General features: G+C 40.1%; 1 protein-coding gene across 1 annotated transcript; it reads left to right on the top strand.

Annotated features, from left to right (window-relative positions):
- Nucleotides 1-7,616: 7,616 nt before the first annotated feature.
- Nucleotides 7,617-12,151, top strand: LOC147615946 (pentatricopeptide repeat-containing protein At5g39350-like). Its single transcript, XM_086778581.1, has one exon. It carries the CDS (start codon nt 8,084-8,086, stop codon nt 10,892-10,894), a length of 2,811 nt encoding a protein of 936 aa, XP_086634707.1. The 5' UTR covers nt 7,617-8,083; the 3' UTR covers nt 10,895-12,151.
- The last annotated feature ends 630 nt before the right edge of the window (nt 12,152-12,781 follow it).

Here is a 12,781-nt window from a genome sequence, read left to right as displayed (position 1 = left end):
TTATTAAGCACAAATAATACACATTTAAGCTTTAGTTTTGAAATCATTCTCTACTATAGTAGCATTAATTACCTCTATTAATAAGGTAATTTGTACTAATTACAATCAATTTTTTGAGCTATTCAAGGTTTTACTTTACCATTAGAGTGTTGTTAAACAATTGTGCATCATCAAAATCACTTTTCCCTTGGTTTACCTTAGCTTATGATAAATATGTCCATAAATAATGCTACAAGTGGTGTGGTAGGTGCTTATACAATACGAGCATTTACATGACATAGACATGGTCATTGCCCTCAATGTAGCCAACCGACCACTACCCACTAATAATGAAACCATACTATTCGACCGAGGGCTCTTGCCCATGGACCCCTTCCAGGGGGGCTGATGGCCCCCTTTTGGGACCCCCCATCCTGGGGCTAATGCCCTGGACTCTAGCTAATGCTCAAATCCCTAACCATCCCCTAACAATCAATGGTCACAAATAACAACTCGATCGGTGTCTAAGCCATTTCCACCCAACACATGGCACATATAGAGAGATTGTTGGAGCAAGAAGAAGAGACAAGAGCCAAATAAAGGGGCTATTTCTAGCAATGCTCGAATTCAGCATCATGCAAAAGACATGTATCATGCAATCCATGTGGACAAATTCAGAGAGATCCAGCATGTGTAGTAGAGATTATAAAGGACAGGTCGATGCATTGAAAGAGTAGGTCTCTATTTTGCGTGATGAAGTGACAAGTCTCAAAGTCAACTTAAACAGGATGAAAGCGATCATGAATAAAATGAGTAACACATTGGAGCACTTTGTGCCTCTGCTTTAATGCACTTTGTAGACGATCCCAGATGTCAACGATTGTGCCAGCCTAGTTAAAATGATCCAACTCCAAGGCTTAGATTGGATAATTATGACCATATTAGAGAGTTTAGGAAAATCCCAATTCCCATGTTGCAAGATCAAAAAATGGAGCCATTGTAAACCTTTTTAAGATTTTGTCAAAACCCCCTCATGTGACATATCGTTGTTGGAAAGCTCTTGAAAGAGTAGGTTCTAAATCCATATTCTCCAACAAATTTAGAATTGGTATGCTCAAGGAACATCAAAAAATAGATTGAAAAGAAAATTCCTAACGTAATGGGATTTTCCCAAACTCCCTAATATGGTCTTAATTCTATTCCACATGATCCGACTCCAAGGCTTAGATCAGACAATTCTATCCCAAACAATTCTACTAGTAGGATTGAAATTATTTGACCACTGGGAAACGATTCCAATTTATTAATGAGTTATTTTCCTAGATTTTTTTGGGGTTTTTTCTTGATACCTAGCTTGGCAATAGTTCCAAGGTGATTATTCTACCATAGAAACATCCAAGTGAATAATTATTGTAGATAAATTGAAATAATGGGCCAATCATTAGGAGAAATATGGACTCTCCATTTTGCCCCTTAAGGGATTTCTCTCTCTTCCATGAATCAAGAAAAAGTGGTGAAAAAATGTTATAATATTGTCATTCTCTCTCCTCTTTTAGAATCAAGGAGATCTCATTATATTGTTTTTATAAGAGATTCACTTATTATTTTATTGTATTACTATTCCATGTCCAAAGGTAGAACCACCCGTTCTCAAATTCTCAAATCTAAAATAATAATATTCTATTTGATCTAAAAATGTGAAGCATCTAAGATGTGACACTCATACCCACATGACTTTTCAACTTCTAAATTCTTCAAAATAGATTGCATTTTCGTATTTTAAAATGGGAGAAATTAAAAAATAAAATAACTCGATGTAGACATCACATTTTCACAATTTTTTTCACCCATGCCTACTTCTATGCTCTAAGAGTGTGGCTGTTAATTTTCATCATTTTTCATAAAGTATACAGGGGTTTATGAAATTTTTCTTCATTTAGTGACCTCTAGATTTTTAGAATAAGAAAAGTAGGGTTTTTAGTGTAGGGCGTTTTTAGTATGCTTTGATGAGATATGGCTTTAGTTTCCCTCCTTTGTACAAAGAAAATTCAAATATGTGTTTGTTTTCTTTAGTAGCTATGCTCAAAAGATTTCTTTCCCTCCTAAACCAAATTAATGACTTTAGATCTTCTCAATCATGGGGTTTCTTCTTCTAAAACAAAGAAATTGAAGGGTATGTTGATTATTTGGTGCCATTTAGTTGGAACCACATACTCATCTTTCCCTTTAATCATCTTTATGTTCATTAATCTCTGCAAAAGAATCAAAGAACAAGAGAGCTTCATCTTGTTATATGTTATATTGTTTTGTTATGGTTGAATTTTATCTGAGTTATTATGTTTTCTTTTATATTTTGACCATCTTATTGTTTTGAATGTGATTTAGTCGTGTGAAATTGAAGGTAACAATTGAGTTTAATGATGTTATTTCTGTGTTATTTGGATTGTAGTGATTTTTTGAGTGAAACAAGTGGGTGAAATATAATTGTTGATTAATAGTTATGATTTTGTGCTAGGATATATTGAAGTCTATATGTTATGTTCAATAATGTTATTTTGGTCAGCTGTTAGCCATCCATGCCCGCGTAAACAATAGTGATGCATTCAACCTTAACCAATGACATGTTTTAAAGAGCTATGTAAATTCTTGTGTATCATTTTGAGTTTTCATGTTTTTGTTCAGTTGTACTCAACTAGTTGTACTTGATGCGATGTTACCGGATTTGGATATTTTAAGTTTTCTTTATTTCCAATGTTGTGTCCTTGATGTGATATATCGGATTTGCCCATTGATTTGGATATTTTAAGTTTTCTTCATTTCCAATGTCAGTGTATATTCTTATATTTTCATGAAAAAGAATTTGCATGTGCATAGCAAGTGCAAGTGCATGTGCATGTGTAGGTCATTTTTTGCATGTGCAGGTGTATATTCATAAAATTTTCAAGAAAAAATCAATGCATGGTGTGCAGTGATCATAATGGACTGAAATTTGTTCTATGCATAGATCATGTGGCTTACATCATGAGCATGCATGTGCATGTGCAAGCAAGTCCATGTGCATGTACAAATGCTATTTTATACGATAATATTATTTTTTCGAAGAAAACATTGATGCATGTACAAATGCTATTTTATACGATAATGCTATTTTATACGATAATATTATTTTTTCGAAGAAAACATTGATGCATTGTGTGTAATGATCAAAATGGGTTGAAATTTGTTCTGTGCATAGATCATATGGTTTACATAGCCTAGATAAAATATCAAACCCATCAGAGGCTTGTAGGGCCCCTGTCTGAAGGCTCGTTGTATAGAGGCCTTCTTTTTTTAAAAAGTAGGTCTCTACATGCGAGCCTTTAGACAAGGGCCCTATAGGCCTCTGATGGGGTTGATATTTTATCTAGGAGGTGGTCTATGATACTTCTATGTACACATAAAATTTGAGCTCATTCTGATAAGGAAAAGTATTTTTTAAAATTTTAAATTTTAAATTTATGTATTAGGCCGATTTAAAAAAAAATCTTCTATAAGTATGGAAGTGATCCTCATTTCACCTCTCATCTCTCATTTCTCTCCCTTACCTCTCCAAGAGCATGGCTCACACCAAGCAAACTGCAAAGAGAGTCTGGCCTCCCAAGGTGGGACGTGGAGTACCCCCCGTCCAACCACCACCGCAGCAGCAACATCGCAAGCGTAGGTGGAGGCCTAGCACTATGGCTCTCCGTGAGATTAGGCAATACCAAAAGACAATCTAGCTGCTCATGCTTAAGTTGTCCTTCCAACGTGTGGTGCGAGAGATCATGTAGTATTTGCAACTCCGTCTCATGATATGAGGTTATGGGTTCGCGCAACATCAAGCCCACTACCTACATGGTGGATAGGTCAGGCCTTGGAGGCACTCCAAGAGGCTGCGGGCGGAGGCATACGTAGTGGATTTTTTTAGTGACACGGTGTTTGTAGTTGTCCATGCAAAGAGGGTCACCCCATCACAAAGGACATACGGGGTTGGTGTGACACATGCGACACTAGAGAGATTATCCGGGCCAGGATCTTTAGTTATATTTGTATATATCTCGAATGTATGTAATTCTCAAAAGCCATGTAAAGCTTAATGTATATCTTGATAAATATACAAAGTTTTTGCTCTTATCTTGTGTTGCAAATAAGTCTCTTTTAATTTGAGTTTATATAATTTGTTGATTTATTTGTGTCTTCAAATGGCTACAATTTTCATTTAAGTAACGTGTGTAATTTGAATTTATTTTCTTGAGTTGACTAATAAAATACATTACAAGACATGTATTAAACAGAAAACTCCGCAACCCAAATTTCCATTCATAGCATAAAAAATTACACTCATCAAAACATAGTCATCATGGCTATATCCTAGGCTATAGTCATCAAAATTACATAGTCATTATGGCTATATCCTAGGCTCTCCAGACTTTGAAGTCGCCTTGATGGTGGCTGGAATCAAAACATGGAACCCTTTAAGCTCTGCCGCCCTGATGACGGTGGGATCCTATAGCCTTGCAACAATGCCACGAGCCACCACAGAATGTAAGGGGCCCCACCGTTGAGTCGAGAACAAATAAAGAAACTTTGAGCATCGAAGTAGAACAACTTTTTCCAAACTTGAATTAGTCGGAATAAGTTTGAATGAACCACCCTTTGTAAGTGCTTTAAGCTGCAAAAAGTTCTCTACATACCCCAGAGAGCAACGCTTGTGGAAGATTATCACATCATTGGCAAGTTTGCCAATGTACTCCTTTAATGCAGAGTCTTGAACCCTTCCTTGGCCCCTAAACCTTCCACTCTGCCTCAATGCAAATTCATCAAGATACACAATTTCCTGCTCACCAATAAAATTTAATGTTAGAATCGATCATGCAATGCATGGGAAAGGAAGAACTTTTTTATAGAATGGCCCCAAATTTGATATATGGGGCCTCTATGGCATGTAGACCCCACACTTGTGATCCCATGCCCATCAGAGGCTTGTAAGGGCACTGTCCGAAGGCTCGCTCGACGAGAAGGCCTGGTTATTGTAAATTTGATATATGGGGCCTCTATGGCATGTAGACCCCACACTTGTGATCCCATGCCCATCAAAGGCCAGTAAGGGCACTGTCCGAAGGCTCGCATGAGAAGGCCTAGTTTTTGCATCCCGTGCCCATCAAAGGCCTGTAAGGGCACTGTCCGAAGGCTCGCATGAGATGCAAAAACCAAGCCTTCTCATGCAAGCCTTCGAACATTGCCCTTACAGGCCTCTGTGAGACGGGCATGGGATCACAAGTGTGGGGTCTACATGCCATAGAGGTCTCATATATCAAATTTGGGGAGCATCTAGTAAAAGGAAGTTACCTTCTCTGCTTTGTCGAGCTCCTTCTGCAAGGGTGCCTCCAAATCTGCTCCTGGAATGGGTGTGCCACATCGTCTGACTCAACGACAGGTGTCACATGCTGTGGTCAAGGTCGAAAAAGTTCCCTGTACAAGTGCTTGAACTCTCCATCTAAAATCTCATATTGAGGAGCTACATCCTCAATTTGCTTCTAGATGGCGATGATAGTAGAGATGTCATCTACTTTCATCATATCGCCCTACCTCATTGACTTGTGGTAGGGCTTCTTGGAAATCAAAGTCCAAGAACTCATCAGTGGCATCTCGCACAACTATATTGTAGAGTTCCTCCTCCCTCAACTCCAAGAGCTCCAACACATCCTATATGAGGAGGTAATCCACCCCTTCGATGGTGATGGCAGTCAATGAAGCTAGTGGTGGGTCGTGACTTTGGGTTTCATGAGTCTAGATGGATGCAAGTGCCATGCGAGAGATCTCTGTGGCCTCAAGCCTTATATGGGCCGACTTTTATTATAATAGTGGGGCCTTTGGACATATACAATGTGAATCATCTAAGCTAGGGTATGGATTACAAAGAGTGTACAAAAAACGAGTAACAACTCTTTTCAATCTTTTTTTTTCCAAATTTATAGAGGGGAGAGAGAGAGAGAGAGAGAGAGAGAGAGAGAGAGAGAGAGAGAGAGAGATTAGAAAAGAAATGTAAGCCAGATCTCATTTGGGTTGATTTTTTGTGTGTTGCACCCGGGGTTGCTGCACCATTTGGTAGTGAGGTTCTTGTTTTGAGGAGGTAAATGGAATACAAAAGGAGATTTTCTTCTTTAAAGATCTAGGAGATTTCTGGACATTTGAAAGGGATCAAGGCGATGGGTTGTACCACTGACCATGCTTTCACCCACCATGGCCCCCCCATCCAAGATGTACCTGGATGGCTATTTGATGACAAGGTTTGGTGCAAGTGTGCTAGCTTTTATGAGTGCATATTCATGTGAGAAGTGTAAAGCACTTATAGGTGTCATGCTTAGGCTATGTGGGCTAAAGGTGTGCCCATGTGTGTTCTCCTTTATATGATAACTCCAACTCTCTTCTTTCTTTGATTCTAACTATCCATTTTCTTCAACTCTTATTTCTGCTTTCTTTGACATTTATATTTTATCCTAATTTTGGGAATCAAGGCCATAAAGCTTTTGCAGCACCCCTCTATGAGTTTACGGGGGTTTGTATCGGCTCTAGGGCCCATTAACAAAAGGAAAGTGGTGTGGCCTGATATTACGATGATGGTGAGACTTACCAACATTAATTTGTGCCAAAGATACCACTGGCCTCAAAGAAGGAAGTGATTCATATTTGGGATTTCTTTGAGCCTTTGAACCATAGTCTATGACTTATGCAACTCATATAACCATTTGAGGGTCATATAATATTCCCCCTTTCTCCTAACATTTACTCAACATCACTTGCTATGAACTACTATCACCATACATACACTGGATCTACACTCTTAGTCATTTACTAGAGTGGTCTATCTCATAGGTGACTCGTAGGCTATAATGTTAGCTTAGGGATTGGAGTTTTACACAACAGTAGAAATACACAACAGTAGAAATACACAACGTGAGAGAGGTGCCCTCTCCCATCGACTAGAAGAGATGTTCTGATGATGATTCGCCTCCCTCTTGAGAGTTTAGTGTCATTGTATATGACCCCTTATATAGGTTATGAATGACGCTCCTATGTGAAACATTTTGGTTGCCACATTTCAATATAGTCCGTTATATATGGGATTTTTTGGTGACCACTATATAGCTTATGGGGACTTTTGTACGTAAAGCATAAAGCATTTCGAGGACCAAATTTTGGCATAGTTTTCAAATGTATTATTTTTTGTATATAAGGTTCATTTAGGTTTCTAATTATGACTTTGATCATTTACAAAATTTTAAGTTTTAGGGGAGAGAGAGAGAGAGACAGAGACGGAGTTGTTTAACGTCGACTTAGAGGGTTATACACCCGTATAACCCAATCGACGGAGAGAGAGAGAGATTGTAGGAGATGATTTTACGAGAGAGAGAGTGCACTGATTACCTATAGAGTTGCAGTGGATTTGTGCCTATGTCCAATCTATCGTCTTGGGATGAACCCGACAAGTTAGTAGTTGAAATAAAAGCCCTACAAAGGCTAAGCGCAAGAGAGCTTCCCCCTAAAAAATTCAGGCCTTTATTCTTTCCAGTTTCGAAATTAATAATAAAAATCACACTTCCTTTGGTTTTGTTTCGAAATTAATAATAAAAATCACACTTCCTTTGGTTTCAACCTCCTGGGCCAAGTGCCGCCAACAGGTGAAGTGGGAGGGGAAGGGCAAGCGGGATGCGAGCATTTTCCTAGCAGCATGTAGAAGCAACTCGCAAGTCCGGTGAAAGCAGAAGAGGCGGAGGTGGGGTTGCAAGACAGGAGGGTAGAAGCATTGCATGTTGGGGAAAAGGCAGCCTGAAGGGGTGGGTAACTCTTTGGGCTTCAGCAGCAGTGGTTATGAGATGTGAGTGATAATCGCTCCAAGCTCGACATTGAAGCTAGCCTGTGCCTTGTAACTCCACCGCCTTGATTGGAGGTTCTTTTGAATCTGTGTGGTGGAGTCTGAGTCAGTTTAACTTCCCACCACAGGCTGCATCATGGAAGCTAAACTAATGTTCAACCAACAACAAGGTGGGAACTGGCATGCCAAAAGCTTTAAGGCTTGATCTGCATGGTAGTACAATTTTCTTGCCGAAGATTTCATGTTTTAAAGCATAAAGGTGAGGTCTTGTTCGGCTCACAGGCGCTGAATGGCATTGGTATCAGCGTGGTCAGAAAAATTTCGGATGGAAGGTCGCAAGAGCAGCTGGATCAGAACTTCTCACTTAAAGGGACTGTGCCACATTCATTGGAAAAGTTGTGTTTGGATCAGGCTATGTGGATCCAGAATTCTGATGGAATGGATTTATCAACCATGCAAAAGGATTGTACAATGCTGGCCTCCCTTTTACGGATGTGCAGGAATACAATGTCCTTGTTGCAAGGCAAGCATGTACATGCTCAAGTCATTGAAACTGGGCTTGAGCAACACCCATCTATAGAGAGCCTTCTTGTTCAAATGTATGCAAAATGCAGAGCAGTGGATGATGCAATGGAAATCTTTGTCAATATGCATCACCAGAGTGTGGTTTCATGGAACTTGATGATCACAGTTTATCTGCGGAAAGGACAAGGTGAGGAATCACTTCGACTTTTTGATTGGATGCAGCAGAAGGGTGTGATGACAACCAAAGTCACATATATCTGCATGCTTTCAGCATGTGCCAGCCTAGAAGATGTAGTTAGTGGCAAGAAGATGCATGCTCGCATTGTGACAAGTAAATTCAAGGCGGACATTGTCGTGTGCACTTCCCTTCTTAACATGTATGGCAATTGTGGCAGCCTGGAAGATGCATGTAGGGTGTTCAAAAATATTGAAGACCGTGATGTTATCGCATGGAATGCCGTGATTGCAGTCTATCTTCAACATGGCCTGGACAAAGAATCACTCACATTATTTGGCCAAATGCAGGTGGAAGGAGTTATGCCAAACAAAGTCACCTTCATAAGCATTCTTGATGTATGTGCCCAGCTAAAAGACCTGGCTGAAGGCAAGCGGATGCACCGGTTTATCATGGACAGTGGACTTATACTGGATGTTGTCATGGGTACCACAGTCATTAGCATGTATGGCAAGTGTGGAAGTCTAGAAGAAGCACTTTTTATGTTTGAGAATTTGCCTGGAAGGGATATTGTTTTGTGGAATGCCATGATTGCATTGTATGCTCAGCATGACCAATGCAGACATGCCTTTCAACTCCTTGATCGAATGCTGCACGAGGGATTCGTACCTACAAAGATCACTTACATCAGTATTTTCAATGTGTGTGCAAGCCAAGCAGCTGTCTCTGCAGGTGAGTGGATGCATGCACGTGTTGTTTATAGTGGATTTGAAACTGATCTTGACGTTGGTAATGCCATTGTTAACATGTACGGCAAGTTTGGCAGACTTGTAAATGCACAACAAATGTTCCAAAGAATGCCTAAAAGAGATGTGGTCACTTGGAGTGCCATGATTGCTGCTTATGCTCAACATGGGCAGGGTAGGCATGCCTTGCAAGCTTTTCTTGAAATGCAACAGGAAGGAGTTACACCAAATGAGGTCACTCTTATTAACATTCTTCATGCATTTGAAACAGAGGCGGACCTCAATGAAGTTAAACAGATCCATGATTATGTCTTCAGCCACGGATATAACAGAGATGTAACTGTGGGTACAGCCCTTGTCAACTTGTATGGCAAGTGTGGTAGTCTAAAAGATGCACGGATGGTGTTTGATCAACTTCCTGAGCGCGATGTGCTGTGTTGGACTGCCATAATCTCTGCATATGTGCAGCACAGGCAGGGCAGGGAGGCTCTCTTCCTCTTTGATCAGATGCAGAAGGAAGGTATAGTACCAGACAAGATCGCAATAGTGAACATTCTTGCAGCATGTTCTGGCCTGGTAGGTTTAACAGAATGTGAGCAGATGCATGCCTGCATTCAGCAATGTGGTTTGGAGCTAGATGAGGTTGTGGCAAGTGCTATTGTTAGTATGTATGGAAGGTTTGGGAGATTGAAGCTTTCTCGAACGCTGTTCGACAAATTACCTAAGAAACAGACAACTACTTGGAATGCCATGATTGTGGTTTATGTTCAACATGGGCAATGTAAAAGCGCTCTGCAACTGTTTGACCAAATGTGTTCTGCAGAAGTCATGCCAGATAAGGACACATTTGTCAGCACTCTTGCTGCATGTGCAAGTGAAGCAGCTCTAGTAGATGGCAAGAAAGTGCATGCCCTCATTCAGAAGAGTGGTTTTGTTTTGAATGATGTAGTGGCGGGTGCTTTAGTGAGCATGTACGGGAAGTGTGGCTGCCTGGAGGTTTCACAAAGTGTGTTTGACAACATGTGGAAGCATGATGTAATCTTGTGGAATGCCATGGTTGGAGTGCACGCCCAGCATGGGGAAGGCTTTAAGGCCCTTCAACTTGTAGATCATATGCAAGGGCAAGGGTTCATGCCGGACACAGTCACCTTAATCAGTGTCCTAAATGCATGCAGCCATGCTGGTCTTCTTGATGAGGGTTGTTGCTACATTGCTTCAATGGAGCATGCTTTCAACATTCTTCCTGTTATAGATCATTATGTGTGCATGATTGACTTGCTTAGAAGATCGAGGCGATTAGATGAGGCAGAGATCTTGATAAACCATATGCCATTCCAACCAAAGGCTGTTTCATACATGTCACTACTTGGAGCCTGTCAATCCTTAGCTGATGTAGAGCAGGGAGAACGTGCTGCCAAGCACATGTCGGAATTAGATCCAGAGAATGCCGGTCCATATGTAAGTCTTTCAAACATTTATGCTTTAGCTGTGAAAGAGCAAGGATGCAGTGGAGGCTTTGGATTTGGGAATAATGATTTTGAAGGAGCAGTTTTCGTTGACCCTTACTACACTTAAGTGTAAGGTGGTGAAGTTCAGTTGCAATTCTACAGGGGAGGGCCTGGGTATAGCTCCATCTGCCTTTTTCGTGCACAAGAACTCATAACAAACTGCGGTTTGGGTTGAGCAGGGGGTGTAGTCCACTCCTCATTAGAGACGAGTCAATGACAAAGTGACCCCCTACTTTTTCATGCAGAGATGCTTGTTTGTCCAGCAGATCCAGTACAGACCATACCGCTAGAACCTAATCTCTCTTTGGCATGAAGGCGAAGGAATGTAGATACACTAAATGTGCCATCGGTCACTGATTCAGTGATGACCTTGATTCAGTATACTACCACAGCTTCTGTAGCATGGCAAGTTCTAAAGAACCAGTTTGAGATGAGGTATAAGACAAGGATTCAAACCTTGAGAATTAGCTTGGAGCAGAAAGACATTCTGATGGAGAAGTAGTAGAGCAATTCATATCGCAGATAAAGAATTTGCAAGATCATATAGCAGTAACGAGGATCACGAAGACTAGTGAAGATCTGACACGCAGGTGCATTGCAGTGTTGTCCTGGAAGTATGATAGTTTGGTGACCTCACTGAAAATGTAGATGCGTAACCTGCCTCTTAACTTTTAAGGAGATTGGCACAATGTTGATGGAGGAGGAGATGCATTTCAAAGTGAGAGATGGTAGTGATGTGGCATTCTCCACAAATCAAAGAAAGGCAAGGAGAAGGGCTCCGCCATTAGTAAATCCAATACTTTTGAAAAGAAGAAGAATTCTAAGGCAAAGTGTTTCATATAGACTGAAGGAAGCAGATGAGAAGAATGGCACTTTGAAGCCTTGGAAGGACTTTGGGAACAGAGTTGAAGCGGAATTGAAATTGTTTGGAACGATAGAAGAAATTTGTGTAAAAACAAAACATTCTTCAACATCTGATGGTTCATGGATCATCGATAGTGAAGCATCTTGACATATGACCAGTCAAAAGGGCTGGTATACCTCCCTCCAGCATGTGGTGGAGTCCCTCCTAGTAGCAGTTGGGAACGACGCCAAATGCCCAGCCATGGGTTCACACCCGACCTTGGGTATTATATATAGGCTAATTTGGTAATCTTAATTTATTATTGAGTTCATTGTGTTCAAGAACTCTTGTAAGCAAGACATTGTCTATCTAGAGTCTGTCTAGATCGCCATGAAAGCTTCTTACTCCAAGCACATGGGTGATCGGACGTCATCAGTTTTGTAATCAAGTTTTTGCAAGCAGTAATATTGTGTATTCTCTACTTCTTTATGCAATTCAATGCTTTTGTTTTGTAGCTTTTTCTTTTGTGTATTCTTGTAGTACTTTCCTCTTACAATGATCTCAATAGCTCACCCATCAAACTTGGATAATACGTGTAGGAAAACAAGAACCATGTATTGCTTATGTTCTCTAACTCCTAAAACTTACTCGTAGTATTGGCTAGCTAACTCTAGTAAACATAATGACATCAATAAAAAATGACATAATGATCTAGAAAAGTGTGTATGCAAGTAAAGCCAAAACAAGAGTATATTCCGTGCTAATAGTAGACAAATGGTACAATTTCTGTTAGACTTACATAGCTTCTATACAATGATAGATGACAAGATCAAGCATTTATGCTTAGCATTCGAGACTCATGAAGAATCTATTCTGCTCTTTGCATTCACCATTCACTTTCCTTTTTTTCACTCGTATGGCTTCATATATCCAAAATGACGACCTCAATGCCAATTTATAAATCTCTAAAGAATCACCAAGATTTATGGCTCTTGGATACTTATTGACCTTTGAAGAGGAATTATAATCATATGCTTACAATTTTGAGACTTTATTACAATCATGTATCCACAATTTTATGAAGAAGGGGTTTTTAAAGTTTCTCAAAGG

The sequence above is a fragment of the Cibotium barometz genome, chromosome 39 (assembly GCF_041138505.1).
Source record: "Cibotium barometz isolate CiBa-2024 chromosome 39, ASM4113850v1, whole genome shotgun sequence".
NCBI classification, from domain to species: domain Eukaryota; kingdom Viridiplantae; phylum Streptophyta; class Polypodiopsida; order Cyatheales; family Cibotiaceae; genus Cibotium; species Cibotium barometz.
Note: the sequence above shows the minus strand (reverse complement) of the source record. Positions and strands in the feature narration are given on the sequence as shown.

What these genes read in the sequence shown, in the direction of transcription:
- LOC147615946 (XM_086778581.1), top strand. Translation starts at nt 8,084, where the DNA reads ATGGTAGTACAATTTTCTTGCCGAAGATTTCATGTTTTAAAGCATAAA.